This window comes from Schistocerca cancellata, chromosome 1 (assembly GCF_023864275.1).
Source record: "Schistocerca cancellata isolate TAMUIC-IGC-003103 chromosome 1, iqSchCanc2.1, whole genome shotgun sequence".
NCBI classification, from domain to species: Eukaryota; Metazoa; Arthropoda; class Insecta; order Orthoptera; family Acrididae; genus Schistocerca; species Schistocerca cancellata.
This window is the reverse complement of record NC_064626.1, coordinates 14,623,194-14,647,724: the sequence shown is the minus strand read 5'-3', so window position 1 is coordinate 14,647,724 and position 24,531 is coordinate 14,623,194. Positions and strand designations below refer to the sequence as shown.

At 44.1% G+C, this 24,531-nt stretch overlaps 1 protein-coding gene across 1 annotated transcript in view; it reads left to right on the top strand.

The window, feature by feature from the left end:
• LOC126163827 (merozoite surface antigen 2-like) overlaps positions 1-24,531 on the top strand; it is a 56,862-nt gene that overhangs the window by 5,560 nt on the left and 26,771 nt on the right. Inside the window, exon 2 of the mRNA XM_049920190.1 lies at positions 11,618-11,824. Coding sequence (XP_049776147.1) covers positions 11,618-11,824 — 207 coding nt within the window. The remainder of the gene's footprint in view (positions 1-11,617; positions 11,825-24,531) is intronic.

Sequence of the window (24,531 nt, the reverse complement as noted above, 5' to 3'; positions counted from 1 at the left end):
CGACGTGGTATGGAATCAACAAGTCGTTGGGAGTCCCTTCCAGCAGCTGCCACTGTAGCGAAATTGTTGACAGTGCAGGGTTTTGTGAAGGAACTGGCCTCTCGAGTGTGTCCCATAAATGTTCAATGCGATTCGTGTCGGCTCTCTGGGTAGCCAAATCATTCGCTCGAATTATCCAAAATGTTCTTCAAACCAACCGCAAAGAACTGTGGTCTGATGACATGATCATCACTGATGGGATCATAAAGTCCATGAATGGCTGTAAATGGAACTTAGTTCCAGTACAGCACTCGTGGCTGCCGCATCGCGGTCGCGAAGTGGGGCCGAGGCAGTTCCACGTAAGTTTTATAGTCTGACGATAATTTATGGATTTGTAGTTTTTTCTTGACGATGTCCACTATGGACAAACGGTAGTTACTGTTATTCTGAAGAAGGTTGGGTTATCCCGACTGAAACCTAGGTAAATTCTAGGTAAACGGTGCAACTGAGGCTGTTGATTATTAAAATTAAAATTTTAATAAATCAAACGCAGAAATAATCCTCAGAATGTGATCTATAATTACCAATATTCATTTTACCACATGATCCCCAGCTAATTGTATACATTCCTGCCAACGATGAACAAGTTTTCTGCAGCCGTCACGGAAGAAGATGACACTCTGTTTCCGCAACCACATCCTCACAGTTCTCTCAACGTCTTCATCAGAAGCATGATGATGTCCCATGATTGAATGGAGAAAGGCGTCATCTTCATTCTCGTAACCGAGACGAGTTCCTGGCAAATTTCAAGTCTGTGCGCTTTCATTTCAGGAGCCAGCATCCGGGGTACCCATCGCGCACAGATCTTCCGATAGCCGAGCAAAGTAATGATGTGAAATGCCGATTGTGCCTGCAGTTTCTCTCTGAGTGATACGGCGATCATCCTGAACAATTTGTCAATATTTTGCTTATGAAAGTCAGTGCTTGCTGTCACAGGACGTCCAACTCTTTGTTTGTCATGCAGGTCAGATGTTCCCGCCTCAACATCTTTAAACTTACTCGCCCAAGACGCACAGTACACACATCAACACAATCACCATAAACTGCTTTCATCCTCTGACGAATCTCTTTTGGGGTGTCACCTTCTGCTGTCAAGAATTGTTTGCTGCACGTTGATTAAATTGCATTAACCGTCCGTCTGCGCAGGGTTCCATACTTTACACTGTACCAACACAACCGTTCAATGCTAAGGCTTCCCGCCAACTGGAGCTGTAGAGAAGAGGCCACAGAACAAGCCAGTACCTGCCGCACACCAAAGCTGCCAACTGTTGAAGAGTTACGAAGGCGGAGACGTTACTTTTCAGTCAACCCTCGTAGAATGAGCCATAGTAGTGTTCCATATGCTTTCTCCTCTACGGATGAGCTACTTTTTCCTGAAGTTCCCCCAATAAACCACCGAAGTTGACCATTCGCCTCCTCTACTGTCGTCCTTACGTGCTGTTTTCATTCCATATCGCTCTGCAGCGCTACGTCCAGATACTGACCCGACGTGACTGTCAAGCAGCACACCAGTGACACTGTACATGGACATCATAGGATTGCCTTTCCTACTCGCCTGCATTAGCTTACATTTTTCTACATTCAGAGGAACCTCCCTTTCATCACACATACTAGAAATTACCTCTGAGTCACTTCGGATCCTCCTACAGTCCTACAACGGCGGCTCCTTCCCGCACCCCACAGCGTCACCAGCAAACTGCCGCAGGTTGCCGAGAATGAGAGCAGGCCTGGCACACTTCATGGGACACTCCCGACGGTAGCCTTGCCTACAACCATACAGAACAACGTACCGGTTTCTGTTACTTGAGGAGTCTTCGATCCACTCACATATTTTTCGAATCTATTCCGTACGTTTGTACTTTCCTTTGCGCACGCTTATCCCAAGTAGAGCGTGGAATCCTACATATTTATACTCCCCGTGTGTCATGTTATCTTCTTTGGCAGGTTCTGGTAAAAAAGTTGACGAAAACAGCATGCATTAAGAAAGCTGCATTCACTTAAGCAACGTCGTCCTAAAGGCGAGCCAGTGACCGAGGCTGTTTCTCCTTCAAAGCATCTCCTGCCAGTTCTACGAATGTGAGAGCTTCTTTCAATCAATAAGTGACCACAAGACAGCAAAGTCATCTTTAAACAAAGACTTTCGCCGGGGTATAAGATGTAGGAGAAGCTACTATCAGCCCTCTGTCTTTTATTTAGTGGAAAATATCCTCGGACCACTGAAATGTGAGACAATTTCTTCCTCTTAGAAATGTGAGGCATGGTACAACTGTGAGTTACGAAGCTGTTGACGCTGGCATGGTTTAGACATGTTTACGCCGAGTAGATAACAGATGGAACAAATTTTCGTGCTACAGTGGTTAATACAATTAGGAAAATTAACTTGTCTAATGCAGTTCGCAGAAATGCTAGGTCACTCTGCACAACATGTGTGCGTGATTTTCTTTACGATGTCCAGAAAAACTTTTGGAAAGGATGGACATTAGATGCGTAATCACAGACTGACTTATTGCCCATACCTGTATGTGGTGATATATGGATCCAGAAGAAAGCCACTTGGAGGAAAGGTGATGGTGTCGGTGAATCTGCTCAAAATATCGCTCTCAACCAGGAATTGATGTCGATTTGGAAGAATCAATGGATATACTATTCACTCACTCACTCACAGGTCATACCGGACTCGAGAGTCCATTACCGCAGCAACGTATTTTCGCCATCTGTCCCTGTCTTGGGATATTTCCTTCCATTCACCTTCAGTACCTAGGCTCCTCAAATCAGCCTTCACATCGTCCTCCCACCTACGCCTCGGTCTCCCCACAGGAGACGTTTTCCCTCGAGGTGCCCTACCAGTACTCTGCGCGCTGCCCTGCCCTCATCCATTCGAGCTACATGACCCGCTCATCGCAGCCTACGTGATTTAATAATACTGGTTATGTCAGGGCTTGAATAGAGTTTTCGCCACTCTCCGCTAATGTCATCCCTTTTTGCTCCGAACATTTTCCTCAAAATTTTCTTTTCAAATACTCGAAACGGCTTTTCATTTTGCACAGTGAGAGACCAAGTCTCACACCCATACAGCATAACTGGTAGAATAATAATTTTGTATATTCTAATCTTTAAATTCCTAGACAATATTCGTGATGAAAGTAATCTATTCAGTGAGAAGTAGCACGCATTTCCCGCCCGTAATCTCTTCTTCAGTTCGGATTCAATCTCATTTCTCGAAGTGATGTCCACGCCTAGATACTTAAATGTGTTCACTTTTTCAAACTGCATGTCTTCAACTCTTAACATTTCCTGATCTACTGCTGTTGGCATTCTAGTAGTAACCAGGTATTTAGTTTTGTCTCCACTTATCCTTAGACCTACATCTTCACTAGCCTTGATTAACGCATTCGCATTTGCTGTTACAGATTCTTTCCTATCGCTAATGATGTTTAGATCATCTGCATATCTTAATATTTCCATTGCACTCCACACCGTCTGAATTATCTGCTGCCATTCGTACAAAATATTCTAGGACTAAATTAAAAAGTAGCGGAGACAGGGCATCTCTCTGCTTAAGTCCGTTCTTTATTACAAATTCTTCTGACTCCAATTTCCCCACGAGTACTCTACCTTTTGTGGTTTTCAAACTCGCTTCTATAAGTCTAACAAACGTCCTTGGTATTCCAAGTTCCAAAAAAATTCTGTACAGTTTTGATTGCAATACTAAATCATATGCTTTTGTAAAATCTATGAAAAGATTATGAACTGGTTTATTGTATTCCCATTCCTTTTCCAAAATTTGACGCAGGGTGAATATTTGATCTATAGTTGATCTGTTCCTCCGAAAGTCAGTTTGGTAATACCGCACAACTTCATCTGCATATGGTGTAAGCCTGCTTAGCAGAATATTCGAGAAAATTTTGGAACACACTGGTAATAGCGATATCCCTCTATAATTACTACATTTTGTCACCCTGGGAGGCAGAATTTAGCAAAGCTTTGACAGAACTGCGCACAAACGAGGCAGACCGGATACATAACATACCTGCGGAAATTCTTAAGTCTTTGAGGTAAGTGGCAGCCAACAGATTTTCATACAACGGGGTACAATCCATCAGACTGGAGATGTACCATCCAACTTTTGAAAGTCTATCATTCAGACAATCCCGAAGATACCAAACTCGATATGCGACGTTATAAGCATAATCTGTTTAATAACTAATACATTCAGGTTTATGACAAACATAAAATACAGAATAATGGAAAACAAAAATGAGGATCTGCCAGATGAGGATCGATTTGGCCTTAAGAAACATAAAACCAATTCTGGCGTTGTGCTTCATAAAATAAGTAAGACTTAAGAAAAACCAAGACACATTAGTGGATTTGTCGACCAACGAAAAACCTTTCAACATAAAACGATGCAAGATGTTGGAAATTCTCAGAAAACTAGGCATAAGCCTAAGCAGTAGGGATAGAGGGGTAACACACAATATGTACAAAAATAAAGAGGGAGCAATAAGAATGAAGACCAAGAGAAGAGTGTTTGGATAGAAAAGAGCATAAGGCAGGAATACAGTCTTTGAACCTATACATCGAGAATGCAATTACAGAAATAAGGAGTGAAAGCAATAAATTTGAGAGAAAAGGATATCAACGTATGAATCGCTGATAATATTGGTATACTTAGTGAAAATGAGGGAAAATTACAACAGCTTTTGAATGAAACGAACAATGTAATGAGTAGAGTACATGGGCTGACAATGAGAGTAAATCGAAGAAAGGCGAAAGTAATGAGTAAGTAAGAAAAAGAGATTAGCGACAAACTTACCATCAAAATTAGGAACCACGAAGTGGACAAAGTAAATGAATTCTGCTACCTCGGAAGCGAAATAGCACAAGACGGACGCAAGAAGGGTATAAAAATCAGACTAACATAGAACAGACAAAGTCGGTTGTTGTTGTTGCTGTTGTGGTCTTCAGTCCACAGACTGGTTTGATGCCACTCTCCATGCTACTCTATTCTGTGCAAGCTTATTCATCTCCCAGTACCTACTGCAACCTACGTCCTTCTGAATCCGTTACAAAGGCGGTATTCCTCTCTAAAGAAGCTTGATAGATCACACATTGGACTTAATATGAGAAAGAAGTTTCTGAGAGTGCCCTGCTTGCGACAGTATTGTATGGAAGTGAATTGCGGATGCGGGAAAACCGAAAATGAAAAAAAAAAAACGAAGTGTTTAACTTGTCGTATTGCTGAAAATTAAGTAGACTGATAAGTAAGAAATAAAGTGGTCCACCAGAGAGTGAAAAAACAGTTGTGGAAAACAGAAACTAGAAGGTGAGACGGTGTGATAGGACCACCAGGGAATAATATCCACGGTACCAGTGGGAAGCTGTGGTCAAATGCAGACGCCAGGACAGTCATAGTGGCCCACGTGAGACCAGCCTGAAGACTGAGGAAACGGAAACAAAGCAATAATAATAATCCAAGACTACAGTATAGGAAACAAGAAATTCAGTTCAAAGGCTACAGATGTTAAATGAATCTCATGTTTTTTGCCACATGATGGAGAATGGCAAAAGAATGAACTGCGTGGAAAGACCACAGCTCACTACACAGCCTCGACAAAGTTGCTACGTTATTGGAGTGGACGTAACTATACACGAAGCAGACGAGCGAAGACGTTCCATACATGGATTGACCGAGAGACTATGGCTAAACAGCTAAGTTGACCATTCCTCCTCACTGCTGCACACCTGAATTAGAAGAACCATTGCGCACAGTGGTTTTCTTAATTTTCTGCTATCGTATTAAAACACGATTATCGGTTACGATGACGTTTCATTTGTGCATCAGTTTCCAAATCCTGTCTCTGTATATGGAACTGCAGAATAAAAGCCATTTCATAAAACACAAATATATAGAGAGAAAACAGACTCCCGAGGCCGAGGTTGTCAGCGGCACGCGATCCAGAATAAGCCATTTCGAACCTAGGTGGTGCGAAAAATTTTTATTACCGGTATTTGGCCAGCAAGGGCAGTGAAGGTGGAGGCGTAAAGTTCCTGGTCATCACGCTTTATTTATTTATTTACTTATTTATTGCTCTTAGAGACTAGATATACAATTTTTATGCCTAATGGAGCTTGTTAATGCAACTGTACTCGTTGCAACTGAAATAACGTGTTCAAAAAATTATATACAGGTGTTGAATTTCTTGTTTACACTTAAAACAATATATTCAAAGGCCGAACAATCTAACCCTTTAAAACCAAATATCAGATCTGGATCATTTAAGTAGATATGCCTTGCTACACAGAAATTATGACGTGGTATTTCTGGAAATATGCTGCTCCAGCGCTCAGATTCTGTACTAACCGTTTCAAAGGTGACCAAGTAGAGCTACTCACCACAACTACAGACTACATTACAGCAAAGAGACTACTGTGGAATTTCGCTCATCGATTTTATATCAATGAATCCGCTGGACATTATTTTTTCTTTGCTTGAGTGTGAGATGACTACCATCTCAAGAGGAAAACTGTTCTCCTATCACGTCGGTGACACGACTCCATCAAAGTGCCTCCCGAGTCTATCAGAGAGGTGTGGTGTGAGAATCCTCACCGCAGCCACCAGCAGACATCTCATTTCTCTTGGAATGCCAGAGGAGATCACAGTATTGGACGTTAGGCTAACGCCCTCTCAGTAAGTCTAAAAGATTCGTTTTCTGTCATTGCCTCTGCTCTTCCGTTTGCACTTCGCTGCTAGTATCGTCTGAAAGGCCACGTCTTCATCTTGGCATACCTCCTATTGACGTTTCTCCATCTTGCTGATCTTTCATCTCTAGTGAACTGTTCTGACAGCTCCGACTTCACTTGGCTGCTCGACATTACTTATGTATTTTGATACTCGTTTAATTTAGCTTTGGATACATTGTTCGCTGGAGTATCCAGCTGCTGCCTCTTTTCCTCATTCTAAATCATGACATACACCCTGCCATATAGTGTCCACTCCCTGTGTAAATTCACTATATATGTCGCATTTAAACAATGTATGTCCACCAGAGGTTGAAAATACCGCTTCAGTTGTAAAGTTCTTTTATTACCACACGACCGGTTTCAGGCTATTATAAGCCCATCTTCAGGTGTCGTAACTTTCGTAAGTTGGTGCTGTGGCCCCCGAGCGTTCGGGGGCTACAGCACCAAGTAACTACACCTGAAGATGGGCTTATAAGAGTCCGAAACCGGTCGTGCGATAATAAAAGAACTTTACAACTGAAGCGGTATTTTCAACCTCTGGTATAATGCTCAGCTGCGGATCTTCCTCCGACAGGATTGTTTGTAATATATGTTCAGGTGTGCCTACCAATCCACAGTTGCATTCAATTGTGCTAATATTATGTATTACACATACACATGCGTAATGTTGACGGCGTACACTACCTAATCAAAAGCATCCAGTCACCTATTAGTGGAGTTTATTATGGGGCGTGTGCACACTTTGCCTTTATGCTTGAACTCTGCTGGATACACTTTCAATGAGGTGTCTGAACATCTGTAGAGGGATGACAGCCCATTCTTTCACTGGAACCGAAACCAGAGGAGGTAATGACGTTGGACGCTAGTGTGTGAAGCAAAGTCAGTATTCTAACTCATTCCAAAGGTGTTCCATTGCGTTCGAGTCACGGCTCTGGGCAGGTCAGTCCATTTGAGGGATGTTATTGTCCACAAACAACTGCCCTGCAGATGTTGCTTTATGACAGGGTGCATTATAATGCTGATACAAACACCCATCGTATCTGAACTGTTCCTCTACTGCATGCTGGACACTATGCTGTAAATTTGTCCATATTCTTCAACATTTAGCGCTTTCTTAAGCGGAGTAGTGGGACCACACTCTGACCATGAAGAACACCACAACATTGCAACACTACCTCCTCTGTGCTTCAGTGTTGGCACTACACAGGCCCTTCCATCGGATTGCCACATTGTATAGCGTATTTCGTAACTCCAAATGGATCGTTTCCAGTTGTAACACGTCCGATTATTTTTTACGTTCCCGCTCGATCGGGATCTAATAGCAGCCCAGATAATAATTAATTAATGTGACCGTGTACCTAATGGGGCTGGCAATCGGAATGGACTGCTACGGAGTTGTTACATTCCATTTTGTCCTTCTCAATGCCGTAATAATGAAATGTCTGGTGACAAGAATAACGCCAACACAGCTTCACTAATCAAGATCTATATTCGTCTCAAAAAACACAAGAAGAAGGAGACAGCCACTGCCTTCTAATTACGGCTAATCTCAGCGCAGGCTTCTTCCTTATTCATTATCGTCACACGCTAAATACAATCACTGCAATCCAACACTGCAATCCAAATGATGCCGTCGCGGTAGACGCGGAATCTCAATAACGGCACATAAATATCACTGAATCACTCTGTTAAGTATACTTTCTCACTTTCCCGTATAATACTAACACAAAGGGGTTGAACCGCGGCGATGGCCACTCCCTTTGTCGGTAATTTCTATCAAGTGCTGGCTTCTGCTCAGCTCTGCCCGCCTCGCGGGAACCTACAACACGCACTGACTTGACTCAACTCTCGCTCTCGCGACCCGACACACTAATCGATAGTTGCCCTGTCGACCTGTGTGAGCGCAAACCTAGTAGTAGGGGCCTGCGGACCCCTTACACAGTCATCCACTGTCCAGTGCTGTACCACCTCAAACGTTGCCTAACACTGACTATAGAAAACTGTGGAATGCGTACTGTAAGACCTTCGGTACACACACCATCAGATTATTTGAGTTGTCGCTCTAACGAAGTAGGCGAGTGTCAGCAATATGTCTCGTGGTCTTATCGTGGCGTGTTCATCTTCTGCCATTAGATCAGACGATAGAAATGCCACTTGCATGCTTAGAGTAGCAGATTTACGGCGACCAACTCTAAACAGAACTTGATTAATTTTCACACACATTTATTAAAATAATAAAAATCATAGAAATTACTTAACTTGATTCTGGATGCCGTTTACAATTGACAATCTGAAGTTCCTTTGGTCTTGGTACGTTAATCTTATTCTCACATATCTCTGATACTTGACAAAGTGTCTATTCATTTATCTTGATGGCTATGTACAGGAATATGATAATCTTATTAGGCGCAGACTGAAACTTGACTATAGACTAATGCAGACTAATGCAGACTAATGCAGACTAATCGGAGGTCTGTACACTCGTTATAATACCTCGAGCGTTCAGGTATCACTGCACGAATGTGATCCGTGGGGAGAAAAGGTTCTATGTTAGCAGCAATGTCATTGGCTGCGTGACATATTAACACGCAGATCGGCGGAAGCAGAATTTGGTCCGTCTCTAAGACAGCGCCATCTCATAGTGCGGAGACGGACGAGCGCGGCACCTGCGCTGTTGTGCTTAGCGGGGCGCGCTCTAGTGGGAAAGTTGTGTACGCGCTGACTACGCGGAACTATGTACACAACAAAAACTGTGGCTTATGTAACTCTCCACGCATAGTCATTGTGCTAGTTGGACTGCTGATAATATTTCTTTCACCGATTTTACGCGATTTTTACAATCGCCCTTTGCAATGCTACCATCCCCTGTCTGTCAGTACATTAGATGTGTCTGGTCTTCGTTTAGCTGAAGTTGTTCCATCGCGTTTCCACTTAACAATGACACCAGCGACAGTCAGGCAGCTTTATAAGGGTTAGGATCTCCCTCATGGATTTGTCACCCAGGTGACATCCAATGAGTAGTCCATGATCAAAGTTACTAATCTCTCTTCACCACCACGTTCCGTTGCCACAGATTCTGTACTGACAACATAATACTGCCTGCCTCGTTTCTGGATACCTTTGATCAGATAATGTACCATCAAAAATACGCATTTTCCGTTTGGAATGATTTATATAATTGAATTGCAATACTTCACTGACATTTGGAAAAAAATTGTCTACTCGCTGTGGTGTGTTTCTAGCGTCTCAGTCACATCGTCATTCAGCAAACATTAATTCGAATTTCTTGTCAGTAATGCTCTTGGCAGTAAAGTCTTGTATGATCCCGAATGTATCTAATGTTACTCTCGTTTTCATTATGCATTGTGTGAGGTCTTTCTTGTTACATTGGCTTGAAATGTGAATTGTGAATGTTGTAACATCATAGATGTCACATTTATTGCAGCGTGTTCCTTTGAAATGTTCTAATTGTATCATAATGTATTTGGACGAGGAAGGTATCTAGAGTGAGTATTACATGAAATTGATATGCGATGTAAGAATTAGGAGATGTGTAGGGGTTGACTTAGGCAGTAAATGGATGGATTGGGGCCTCCAATGAGGGTGGGACAGGCAGGGTGCAGTACAGTTGGTAGGAATGATAGATATTAGGGATCATGTTGGTTGGTTGGTTGATTTGGGGGAGGAGACCAAACAGCGAGGTCATCAGTGCTGCCATTTGCCTGAAACAATATAAGGAAATCACCAGGTGCCAGTTTGAACCATCTTCCCCCCAAATGTGGGTCTAGTGTGCCACCTCACTCGGTAGGGACCATGTCATGGCCTGGGAGAGAGAGAAAGGATGCGAAGTGTTTAGAGTGAAATGTGCCAATATACTAGCACAGCACCCCAGGTTTTCGTGCATAGGGCTGCAGTGGGGTGTTGGGATTCAAGACTTCGAAAGGCATAGGCGAAGTTGTTCTAGGTCTGCGACGAGATCTCGAACTCTTATGAGCTAGTATATGGGAAGAAGGAAGTAGTCAGGTATGGGAAGGAGTGTGGAGTTTGGGAGGATGATGGTGATGATGATGTTTGGTTTGTGGGGCGATCAACTGCACAGTATCAGCACCCATGCAAAGTCCCAATGATTTTTTTCACAATCCAATGTAGCCACCATCATAAATGATGATGATGATGATGATGATGAAATGACAAGGACAACACAAACACCCAGTCCCCGGGTAGAGAAAAAATCCTTCAACCCGGCTGGGAATTGGACCCAGGACACTGTGATCTGGAGGAGTTTGGGAGGAGCAGAGGTCCATATGGGGATAGATGAGGTTGTGGTGTAGTAACCTTGCATGGGTAGATGGATGGAAGCATCTTCAGCCTGTTTTTAGTTTCAGAATATTGTGGGCTCTCTTTTGGAAGATTTCTGGTTAGCTTTGAACGAGCGGTTTTCCTAGGTAGTTATCTTTTTATTTCGGTGTATTGGTAGGCTTTTTTTTGTTTGGCAAAGGTATCCGAGGTGGAAGTATCACCTGGGTTTTTGCATTAATCACTGAAATGTACCATCAGTTATATTAGGATATAAACAGTTGAGATGGAGGTACCATTTGAATGAATTAAGGATGAGACTAGGTGGCAAGAAAGGCGGTATTGTCAGTATTCTGAATTATGTGGTACACGGGTGGGGAGGGTTTGTGAATGTCAGCTGTGTGTAGGGGATAGGATAGAGCCTCAAGCACACCGGCAGTTGGTCGGGAAATGCGAGAGAGTGTGTGTGTCGTTTGCATTGTAATTTGTCCTGTTAGTGTAGCCTTGCTGGTCGACTGCTAGTCCTGTGTGCCCGCAGACCAGCTGCGCACGCTGCAGTCGGCAGAGCGGCGGCTGGTGCCGCGGCTCAAGAGCAGCGACGACCTGGAGAAGCTGAGCGCCGCGCTGCGCCGCGCCAAGCTGAACAACCTGCTGCCACCGGGAGACCCGGCACTCTGCACGCACGGCACCCACCGCTGCCACCACGCCGCCCACGCCTACACCGGGGTGCCCTGCGCCGCCTACAGTGAGTCTGTCCTCTCTCCGTCACAGCCGGCGTGATCTCGTCCACCGTGTGCGAACTCTGGGGGCTGGTTGATGAGAGGATATGGAATAAAGAAGGTCAAATGCGTCGTGTCCATGCTAGAGACAATTTATTCAATCCTGCTTTGCTGCATGCTACAGTAGCACGTACTGCAAGTAATAGGGCAACCTACGTGTCATCTCACTCTGCATTGTTGCCAAATTTATTCAAGATGGCGGCGAGGACGTCATCCAAGATGGGGCATGTAGACTTGGCTACAGTGTATGACGTCATCCAAGATGGCGGATTCCGCGGGAAAATAGGCCAATTGGACTACGTCCACTAACATAACCCTCGAGAAAAAATGGCGGGGGTTTTGAATTTTGGCCGGAAAATAGACCAGTTGGGCTACATCCACTAACCTAAGCATCCAGAAAAAATAGGCGCGAAATTCAAATTCCAACAGGATAATGAATGCAAAACTGTACTTGTCGTAATTATTATTCATTATTATTGATTATCATTTATTAACATTCATCATCATTCATTATCATTTATTATCATTTATTATCGTTTATTATTATTTATTATTATTATTGACCTGCCTACACTAGAAAATTCCCTCCAAATTCAAATTCCAGCACGATAATGGCTGCAAAACCTTACTTTTCTTTATTATTATTCATTATTAATCATTATCATTTATTAACATTCATTATCATTCATTGTTATTTATTATCGTTTCTTATCATTACGGTAATTATTATTATAGGCCTACCTCCACTAGAAAATTGCGCCAAATTCAAATTCCAACACGATAATGTCTCGAAAACTGTACTTCTATTTATTATTATCATTTCTTATTTATTCAAGATGTCCGATTTTCTCGGCGAGAAAGCCATTTTCCTTACATCCATAACAAAAATCTATCACAAGTTCAAATCCCATCAATCGATCACACGTACGAACTTTCTACGTCACTTATCTTTTTTCAGTGGTAACCTATCAGAATCGCGTCAAATAATAAAGTGCACTTATACTAACCTAAGTCACATCCTTTGATTTTGCAGGGGGCAAAGGACTGAAGTCTTTATTCCAAACAGTACCGTCATCACTTGTTCTCCAACAGAGTTAGTACACATTCTAGAGATCGCAGTCCAGCCGCCACGAGGTCCCCAGTCCAACTGAATTAGTTCATATGGTCGCCGCCGACCCGCGCGCCACCGGCAGGTGAGCGGTCGCCTCACGTGACGGCCGTCGGGTGCGTCGGCGCCCGCTGCCGGTCCAGCGGCCGCTCACGTCACAGCCCGCTGCCGCCGCCTCGCTTCGCAGGCCCGCGTTGGTCCAGTTATGTAAACACGTTTTTGTGGACAGTGGAGGCCGCCCCCACCGACCAGTTGGCGCCAATGCTGTACGCTGGACAGGTTGGAACCTGCCGATGCAGACTTCATAACGGTCGGTCGGTTGATCCAGTACCTGGTTGACAAAGTATGCCCTGCCGCACGTTTGGCGGCAAAGTTTGCTCGAAAGTGTAATCCGACATGACGCCACAACAGGTGGTCCAGCACATGTGCTCGCCACGACGTCCCTCGCTAAGTTAATTGATCAATCGATTCCACATTCTGCACTTACCTAATCGAAGATCGTCACGAAAACACACACCTGTACACGTGAGCCTTCGCGCTCGCCGAGATAAGTACCTCCGCAAGTGAATGTAACAAAGTTCCCACGACTACTTAATTAAACTGATCAATTAATTAATCTCTCTGATGCGGAAAACTGCGACGTCCACCTAGACTGGGAATCAATTTTCCACCAGTGCCACGCCCACCTGGACTCGGAATGAAATAGTTAACGTCCCTACCGACCACCACGGCCCCTTACAGACTAATGTTCGTCGGCTAACATGTACTGATGTGTACTGCCGTTTACTAACGTGCACCAACCTACATTAACGCATAACACATTTTTTCTATACAAATAAGCCAAGTTTGAATTCTGATGGCCAGTTCGTGTTTCGCTACCAACACAAGAAAATTGTGGCAAACGAAGCCACTAGCCTAAGTCACCTGTGGTGATTCAAAATCGTCGGCTTTGCCTGTTGTTCAATCCACACGGTCTAGGACATGGCCAGAGCACACACGCAGTACCTAAGCCGAGAACATCGCTCGCCCCACCTGTAGTTAACCACTGAGAGACAGAGGTATGCTGCAATCACATCCATCGTGCTCTCGTAGCTTGCCTCAGCAATTCGATCTAACAAAACCTCCAAGCAGAAAAAATAATAACCAACTCGCACTATCTCATATTCTATATCGTCCCGCAAATACTTTACGTACATTTTATTTAGGCATCAAGTATATCTATCACTCTCAAACAAAATACACTCGCCCTGACGTATCTGGTGTCATGTTGCACAGTCGGCAGACACGCAAACAGCTCCTAATTTCAGTGGACAATATCAAACTGCTCCTAAATAATGCAGTACACATAACAGTAAACATCATTAGTACTCGTAATCTGCCCAAATTACGCATAGCAAAATAACTCAACAGACGCATGCATTGAACCTGTCCCACGCTAAGTCACACGTCCGACAGCTCTCAAATCACTCAAAGGTCTCTGTTAGACCCCTCAAACATGACTTGATGACAGCCGCATTCACACCTAACACCTGAGAAACTCATATCACCTAGACGCCGAACCTGACTATACAAGCCAGGCCGCGCACGTCGTCTGTCACCGTCCTAACTCAGTGCAGTCCAACACACATGTTAAGTAAGCCTGCATTCCACTGCTTGCCGGCCTACTTGCGACACATCTCCACCTTAACGTCTGTTGTCAGAATAGCCGAGAGCGAGTTCACACACACACACCGTCCACACACATCCCAGTGCTGCCCTCCCCTCACAATCTAAAACGATCATCATACGATGTAAAAAAAAAAAAAAAAAAAGTAAGAGCCTAGTCAACCTCACGTAAATTGTATATTGCCCCCCAGAAATAATAAACGCTCGCTTTCGAGTTTTCTCAGCTTATTTGTAAATTCAAATTCTTACCCTAACAGAACTTGTTCACGAAAATAATACTGAATGCGCTGCTAACATCCTACCCTTCCAGCTCTCAACACACGCAAATGTTCTCAACCCACCTATATCCCAGAACAACCGATTAATCATTCTTATTCCTTCTTATCGAATTTACAGGTCTAATTTCCCAAGGACCCGTTATCGAAGTACCATACTGCTTTTCTTTCTGAGGTTTTTCTGTGCTTATTTTTACAGAGATCGCTAAATTACCTCCACAGCCCCCTCAATCTACACACACACACACACACACACACACACACACACACACACACACATACAGTCATCGTCTCTACTCATCCCATAACATAACCAATACTAACTTTACAATTCCATTATATACAAACCCTACACAATGCCAGCCACTGTAAATTTACAATACCGACTATATGCCCCAATGCGCTCCATTCCTAAGGAAGCGGTGTGAACCTATTCTTTGTTTCTACACACGTGACACTCAGCGGTAATCAGCCCTTCTACATCAACGAACAGAAGTCCCTCTCACAATTGTTCCACAATTTCGGCGATCGCTTCCCCTCAACACAAATGTTTTACATTCTCTTCTTCCTTGCCTTCTCTCCTTCTTTATGCAAACACCTCCTGACTCGTAGACTACAAGAACACACCGAAATTTTTCGAAGTACAGCATCCTGTAAACCACTGAGTAACTAGAAACAAACAGACCAAAAAATGATATTCGCACTCTCGAATACCGAAGTCGTTGATGTCATTATACTTACAGTTAAATGTCACGATCGCGGTCTCAATTGATCGTCATTCGACAATGAGCTAAGTATCGGAAATACACTCTCTTGACCCCTGTTACTCTGGAAATATCTCTACCGTCCTTACCACTTCCTCTCTACTCATCTCATAACATAAGCAATATTAACTGTACAATGCAATATATACAAACGCTACACAATGTAAACCACATTAACTTTACAATACAGTATATACACATTGACATAAAACAGTGAACTTAACGAGTATATCTCTACAGAGAGCGAAAAAAAATGTCCTATTCCTACAGCGTCTATATACCCCAATGCTCTCCAATCCTAGCAAAGCACCGTCAACCTGCTCTTTCTCTCTACACACCGAACACTCAGAGCTAATCTTCCCTCTTACGCCAGCAGACCTAAGTCACGCTCAGAACTCTTTTTACAAATTCAGTATCGTCCCCCATCAGCACAAACGCTTTGCTGTCTCTCCTCCCTTGTCTGTTCGCTTTTCTACAAACAACCTGATTCATAGGCTGCAAGAACACATGTACTTTCTCCATAATATTACACGATTTTATCTGTACTTCTCAATATCATGCACTAAGCTACACCCTACCGTTCACTAGTTCATCATAACTCCCAAGATATAGACTTCAAATTAATTCTATGCAAACGCCGAACTTCATCTATGTGCAGCATGCTGTAAACCACTGACTAACTAGAAACAAACGTATGCAAAATGATATTTCCACTCTCGAATACCGGTCTCAGTCATGTAACATATCCGAGATCTTGGCTATAATTTACACGTCAAGTAAGGTCTGTCCCAGGTCTAGAGAACAGACAAGTGTGTATCCAACACACCACAATCGATCTTCACTCAACTAAATAAAGGAAGCAAATGTGCAGAAGTAGTCAACCGAACAATGTACATCCAGTCGAATAACACTCCAACCCAAATCAATCATCATCTCAAATTCTGACTTGATCACCAAAGCCGCCCGACACATGCTATTACTTCGCTATTCAGTCATCTAGAGAACATCAAAGTTAACTCTTATAGATCGATACACTCCAACAGGTCTCTGCATTCGGACAGCTGCTCCAGTTATTTGTTATTATTTATTATCATTTATGATCATTTATTATTATTTATTATAATTTATTATTTATTATTATTTATATTATGCGCGTGTGTTCGCCACGAGGTCCGGAGCCCACTGGGTTAGTACACATCGCCACCAGCAGAGGGCCTCATTCAAGATGTCCGATTTTGGTAGGGAGTTTGAATTTTGGCGGAAGATCATACAATTCGTTTACCTAACAAAATTGGCTCCAAGTTCAACTGTGTTTAGCTCCTATCACAATCTCCAGAGCACTCTGTCATCACGTCAGTTGATTACGCCATTTTACATCAATGTAGCCTCAGTCGACTCAAGTCGCTCTCAGAACAGTTCAGCTAATTCGAGAGCCTTTTCCCATTGGCAAAAACGCGTCAGTCTTTCTGATCAGAGTCTGCTCCCTTTTATACAGACATCTCCAGATTCGAGCATTAGAAGACCAAAAATATTTTTAATATAATATTATAAAAATTGGGTAGCGATGTTGCGGGGTAGGCTGGTCAATGCCGAGGTGAGGACGGTCTTTTAATGTAGGAGGGCGAGATTGCTCTGTGACCGCCATACGCAGAGAGATTGATCGAGTACTAACGCGCGAGGTCTCAGAAATGTGTACAGAGTTGTCTGGTATACTTGGATCGTTTTTATGTGTTCGAGAATTAAGTGTGAATGACCGTACTGAGCAGTCACCTATCAATGCTCGCAATGATACTTGCAAAATAGACGAGGTATGGTTTAGCTATGATACTGAAATTAGGAAAACATGCTGTCACATGATTGGCCAGTGTTGGACTTGCTGTAAAATTTTTCGCAATATCGGTTGTGATGGATAATTTTACAGTACCTCCATGGTGTCTTATCCATACCATCCGTGCATTGGGTACCACATAATGATTGAGTGACAATGCTTGTATGGGTTGGGGAACAAATTTTGGTTGATGGACCGCAACGTCTGGGGTTGCTAGCACCGAAAACGGTGAGCCTGAACTTCTGCGCAAAATGAAAAACCACTAGGGATAGAAGGCAGAGTTATCAACTGTTGCGTCATTGCGACATATGAGTTTAAATGTAGAGGCCGTCAATCACTTTTGGGGGGTAGTTTGGAAAGTCGCCACAACGCCACGAGGCTCTTCTAGTTTCCTTGTTTTGTGGCTGTCCTTTATTTAAAATCATTCAATGTTATGCTATCGACTATAAGAACATGATTTACAAGGTGTAAGGTATAGTTTCCTCTGAGAGGCCGTGCATCAGTCCGTGTTAATGTCTGTGCAGGGCAGGAATTCTAACTTGTCAGAGGTCTATGGCGCGCTAAAGTACTAGGACTGTGCTTAATATCGACGAGTACAAGGTTAATTTTATAATATTATACTAAAGATATTTTTGGTCTTCTAATACTCGAGTCTGGAGATATCTGTATAAAAGGGAGCAGGCTCTGATCAGAAAGACTGACGCGTTTTTGCCAACAGGAAAAGGATCTCGAATTAGCTGAACTGTTCTGAGAGCGACTTAGGTCGACTGAGGGTGCATTGATGTAAAATGGCTATTTTGTACCCTATAGGAAAATGAATTTTATCTTTATTACAAGGACATGGTGCGAGTAGGAATATTGTATCATTGGTCTGTGTTTAAGTATATAATATTAAATGCCCTATCCTTGGTGAGAGGGGTGTGTATGTAGGTAAAAGTATTTGCTTATTTGACTACATGTATGCGTAATTTAGTACGTTTAATTCTTCACCGATTATGACTATCTGTGGAAAAAGGAATTATTATGTTCTATTGAGCTGGGTTGTATGTGGGGGGCGTAAATGCTTGTACAAAATTATTATAATGGGGTGGGTGGCATATAAGTAGAACAAGTTCTGTGAAAGTGTGTGTTGAAGGACTGAGCGAGTGGATGACGCAACTCATCTACGACTGTATCATTAGGACATGTAAATAAATGTCGGATAACCTAAATTGAGGTATTTTTTTTCCTTTTTAATCATATGTATGACTTCTGCTTGGAATTATGTCTGTCTATTTGTTCTAAATGCATACTAATATATGCTTAGAAAGGGACAATGTTTTTTTATTATTAAGTGAGTTTTGGCAGGAGTGAATAGACTTTTATATATGAGAGTGTATAAGATTTGTGAGTCGAAATTGTCGGCGCAGCGCGAATGACGTCGGATTCACTGGCTGGGGGAGAGACACTGTTTACATGTCGAGTTGGAGATGCAGGAGAGGATACAGGTCTGCGCTATTCAGGAATCCATTTGTGCAGTGTATGTGGTTAGACAATAGCTGGAGAGCAGGTATAGAGAGAGCCCACCTCGGCATGCTGGTCCTGGGGCTGAGTGGACGGCTTTTTAGATGGACAGATATGTGGCTTTGAAATTCGCCGACGGCGCTCGCATTTCCGGCGAATGGTCGAGACAAGGTCCTGTTGCAGTAAATGAGGTCGTTCTGTCTCTAAACAGGCTGCAGAAGGTAATGGATATGTCTTTCTCGGACTTAAGTTGCAGATATCAGATGCGCAAAGATATGGAAATGGGATCAGCTGAACGATGTGTAGGGTGTGACTAAAGCCAAGTTGGAATTTTACTGTAGCATGCAGGTTCAGGAAAGGTGAGACGTTTCGCACTGGGTGCAGCCATCTTGAATAATGGTAATTGCGTAATCAACTGACGTGATGACAGAGTGCTCTAGAGATTGTGATAGGAGCTAAACACAGTTGAACTTGGAGCCAATTTTGTTAGGTAAACGAATTATATGATCTTCCGCCCAAATTCAAACTCCCTACCAAAATCGGACATCTTTAATGAAGCCCTCTGCTGGTGGCGATGTGTACTAACCCAGTTGGACTCCGGACCTCGTGGCGAACACACGCGCATGATATAAATAATAATAAATAATAAATTATAATAAATAATAATAAATGATCATAAATGATAATAAATAATAACAAATAACTGGAGCAGCTGTCCGAATGCAGAGACCTGTTGGAGTGTATCGATCTATAAGAGTTAACTTTGATGTCCTCTAGATGACTGATTAGGGAAGTAATAGTATGTGTCGGGCGGCTTTGGTGATCAAGTCAGAATTTGAGATGATTGATTTGGGTTGGAGTGTTATTCGATTGGATGTAAATTGTTCGGTTGACTACTTCTGCACATTTGCTTCCTTTATTTAGTTGAGTGAAAATCGATTGTGGTGTGTTGGATACACGCTTGTCTGTTCTCTAGACCTGGGACAGACCTTACTTGACGTGTAAATTATAGCCACGATCTTGAATATGATACATGACTGAGACCAGTATTCGAGAGTGGAAATATCATTTTGCGTATGTTTGTTTCTAGTTAGTCAGTGGTTTACAGCATGCTGCACATAGATGAAGTTCGGCGTTTGTATAGAATTAATTTGAAGTCTATATCTTGGGAGTTATGATGAACTAGTGATCGGTAGGGTGTAGCCTAGTGCATGATATTGAGAAGTACAGATAAAATCGTGTAATATTATGGAGAAAGTACATGTGTTCTTGCAGTCTATGAGTCAGGTTGTTTGTAGAAAAGCGAACAGACGAGGAAGGAGAGACAGTAAAGCGTTTGTGCTGATGGGGGACGATACTGAATTTGTAAAAAGAGTTCTGAGCGTGACTTAGGTCTGCTGGCGTAAGAGGGAAGATTAGCTCTGAGTGTTCGGTGTGTGGAGAGAAAGAGCAGGTTGACGGTGCTTTCCTAGGATTGGAGAGCATTGGGGTATATAGAGGCTGTAGGAATAGGAAATTTTTTTCGCTCTCTGTAGAGATATACTGGTTAAGTGCACTGTTTTGTGTCAATGTGTAAAGTTAATGTGGTTTACATTGTGTAGCGTTTCTATAGATATTGCATTGTACAGTTAATATTGCTTATGTCATGTGATGAGTAGAGAGGAAGTGGTAAGGCGGTAGAGATATTTCCAGAGTAACAGGGGTCAAGAGAGTGTATTTCCGATACGTAGCTCATTGTCAAATGAGAATCAATTGAGACCGCGATCGTAACATTTAATTGTAAGTATAATGACACCAACGACTTCGGTATTCGAGAGTGCGAATATCATTTTTTGGTCTGTTTGTTTCTAGTTACTCAGTGGTTTACAGGATGCTGTACTTCGAAAAATTTCGGTGTGTTCTTGTAGTCTACGAGTCAGGAGGTGTTTGCATAAAGAAGGAGAGAAGGCAAGGAAGAAGAGAATGTAAAACATTTGTGTTGAGGGGAAGCGATCGCCGAAATTGTGGTACAATTGTGAGAGGGACTTCTGTTCGTTGATGTAGAAGGGCTGATTACCGCTGAGTGTCACGTGTGTAGAAACAAAGAATAGGTTCACACCGCTTCCTTAGGAATGGAGCGCATTGGGGCATATAGTCGGTATTCTAAAGTTACAGTGGTTTGCATTGTGTAGGGTTCGTATATAATGTATTGTAAAGTTAGTATTGCTTAGGTTATGGGATGAGTAGAGAGGATGACCGTATGTGTGTGTGTGTGTGTGTGTGTGTGTGTTTTTTTTTGTTTTTTTTTTTTTTGTGGTTTTAGGGCGCACAACTTCAATGGTCATTAGCGCCCTGACTACTCTAAGAATGCACCGCGAGGCACAAGTGGACAACAACAACTAAAAGGGAAAACACGATAAAAGACAGACTGACAGGCATAGGATTAAAAAACAGCATCATCAAATGTCCTGAGAGAGGTTTGTCAAATTGATAAAACGAAGAACACGAGCAACTGCTCGTGGGTCATCCGCTAAAATGGCATCGAAAGTACTTGGCAGGTTAAGATCTAGACGCAGTGTGTTAAAATATGGACAGGACATTAAAATGTGTCGAACCGTCAGCAAGTGCCCACATGGGCAGAACGGCGCTGGCGCAGCCGTCAGCAGATGGCGATGGCTGAACCGGCAGTGTCCAATTCTTAACCGGGCCAAAACTACCTCCTCCCGCCGAGAAGGGCGTGAGGACGACGTCCAAGCCACGGGAAGAGGTTTTAAGGCCCGAAGCTTGTTGTCTGTAAGTGCAGCCCAATCGGCATGCCACAGCGACACAATGCGCCGACAAATGACCCTGCTAAAATCGGACGAAGGGACACAACAAGAAGCTGTCCGAGGCTGGAGGACCGCAGCCTTGGCCGCGGCATCTGCAGCTTCGTTCCCAGGGATACCGACATGGCCAGGAACCCACATAAAGCTAACCGGAGAACCGACGTCCACCAGCTGCTGAAGAGAGCGTTGGATCCGGTGTACGAAAGGGTGAACCGGGTACGGATCACTGAGGCTCTGGATGGCGCTCAGGGAGTCGGAGCAGATGACATAAGCAGAATGTCGGTGGCGGCAGATGTAAAGAACAGCCTGGTAGAGGGCAAAGAGCTCAGCTGTGAAGACCGAACAATGGCCATGGAGCCGGTATTTGAAACTTTGTGCCCCGACAATAAAGGAACACCCGACCCCGTCATTGGTCTTAGAGCCATCTGTATAAATGAAAGTCATGTTGATGAACTTCGAACGAAGTTCCAAAAAACGGGAGTGGTAGACCGAACCGGGGGTAACCTCTTTTGGGAGCGAGCTGAGGTCAAGGTGAACGCGGACCTGAGCCTGGAGCCAAGGTGGCGTGTGGCTCTCGCCCACTCGAAAGGTTGCAGGGAGTGAAAAATTAAGGTGTTGAAGGAGGCGACGAAAGCGAACTCCAGAGGGGTGGCAGGGCAGAGACATACAACCCGTATTGACGGTCGAGAGAGTCGTCAAAAAAGGAACGATAAGACGGATGGTCGGGCATTGACAGTAGCCGACAGGCATACCGACAAAGCAGTATATCGCGCCGGTAGGTGAGTGGCAATTCGCCAGCGTCAGCATGAAGAGTCTCTACGGGACTAGTATAAAATGCTCCGATCGCAAGTCGTAAACCCCGATGTTGTATGGAGTTGAGGCGGCGTAAGATGGATGGCCGTGCAGAGGAGTATACGAAGCTCCCATAATCCAGCTTGGAGCGGACGATCGACCGATATAGACGAAGTAGGACAGTTCGATCCGCTCCCCACGACATACCACTGAGAACACGGAGGACATTTAAAGAACGGGTACAACGGGCGGCCAAATATGACACATGTGGAGACCAGCTAAGTTTCCTGTCAAATGTAAGGCCTAAAAATTTGGTTGTCTCCACGAGTGGGAGAGCAACGGGACCGAGTCTTAAGGAAGGTGGGAGAAACTCTTTGTAGCGCCAGAAGTTAATACAGACCGTCTTCTCGGCAGAAAAACGGAAGCCATTGGCGACACTCCAGGAGTAAAGACGGTCAAGAGAACGCTGAAGACAGCGCTCCAGGACACGTGTACACTGCGCGCTGCAATAGATGGTAAAATCGTCCACAAAAAGGGAGCCTGATACATCAGCTGGGAGGCAATCCATTATTGGATTGATCGCGATGGCGAAGAGAGCGACGCTCAAAACTGAGCCCTGTGGCACCCCATTCTCCTGGCGAAAGGTGTCGGACAGGACAGAACCCACACGTACCCTGAACTGTCGATCCATTAAAAAGGAACGAATAAAAAGAGGGAGGCGACCGCGAAGGCCCCATGTATGCATGGTGCGGAGAATGCCCGCCCTCCAACAGGTGTCGTAAGCCTTCTCCAAATCAAAGAACACAGCCGCGGTCGGGCGCTTCCGCAAGAAGTTATTCATAATGAAGGTCGACAAGGTAACCAGATGGTCAACAGCAGAGCGGCGCCTACGAAATCCACATTGTACATTGGTAAGTAGGCGTCGAGACTCGAGCAGCCAAACCAATCGAGAGTTAACCATTCGCTCCATCACTTTACAGACACAGCTGGTAAGCGAGATAGGTCGATAACTGGAAGGCAAGTGCTTGTCCTTCCCCGGCTTAGGAATCGGGACAACAATAGACTCGCGCCAGCATGCGGGAACATGTCCCTCAATCCAGATGCGATTGTATGTACGAAGAAGAAAACCTTTACCCGCAGGAGAAAGGTTGTTCAGCATCTGAATATGAATAGAATCAGGCCCTGGAGCGGAGGACCGTGATCGGCCAAGTGCGTTTTCGAGTTCCCGCATGGTGAATGGGGCATTATAACTTTCACAATTCGAGGAGCGGAAGTCAGGTGGCCTAGCCTCCTCTGCCTGTTTGCGGGGGAGGAAGGCAGGGTGGTAATGAGCGGAGCTCGAAACCTCTGCGAAAAAGCGGCCGAAGGCATTGGAGACAGCCTCAGGGGCCACAAGGCCGTCATTCGCGACCTTCAAGCCAGAAACTGGGGAGTGGACCTTAGTGCCAGATAGCCGGCGCAGGCTACCCCAGACAACAGAAGAAGGAGTAAAACTGTTGAAGGTGCTTGTGAAAGCAGCCCAGCTGGCTTTCTTGCTTTCTTTAATAATACGACGACACTGAGCACGTAATCGTTTATAATTAATACAATTCGCCACTGTAGGGTGGCGTTTAAAGGTGCGTAAAGCACGTCGACGAGCACGTAAAGCGTCTCTACATGCTGCGGTCCACCAGGGGACCGGTACGCGACGTGGAGAAGAAGTAGGGTGAGGGATGGAATATTCAGCAGCAGCGAGAATGACTTCCGTGAGGTGTGCGACCTGACGATCGCAGCTTGTGAAGGTTTGATCCTGAAAGGTCGCCCTGGAAGAGAAGAGCCCCCAGTCTGCCTTGGAGATGGTCCAACTAGAGGAGCACGGAGAGGGAGTATGCTGCAGGAGATGGATAAGTGGTCGCTCGAATATGTATCAGCAAGTGCATACCACTCAAACCGGC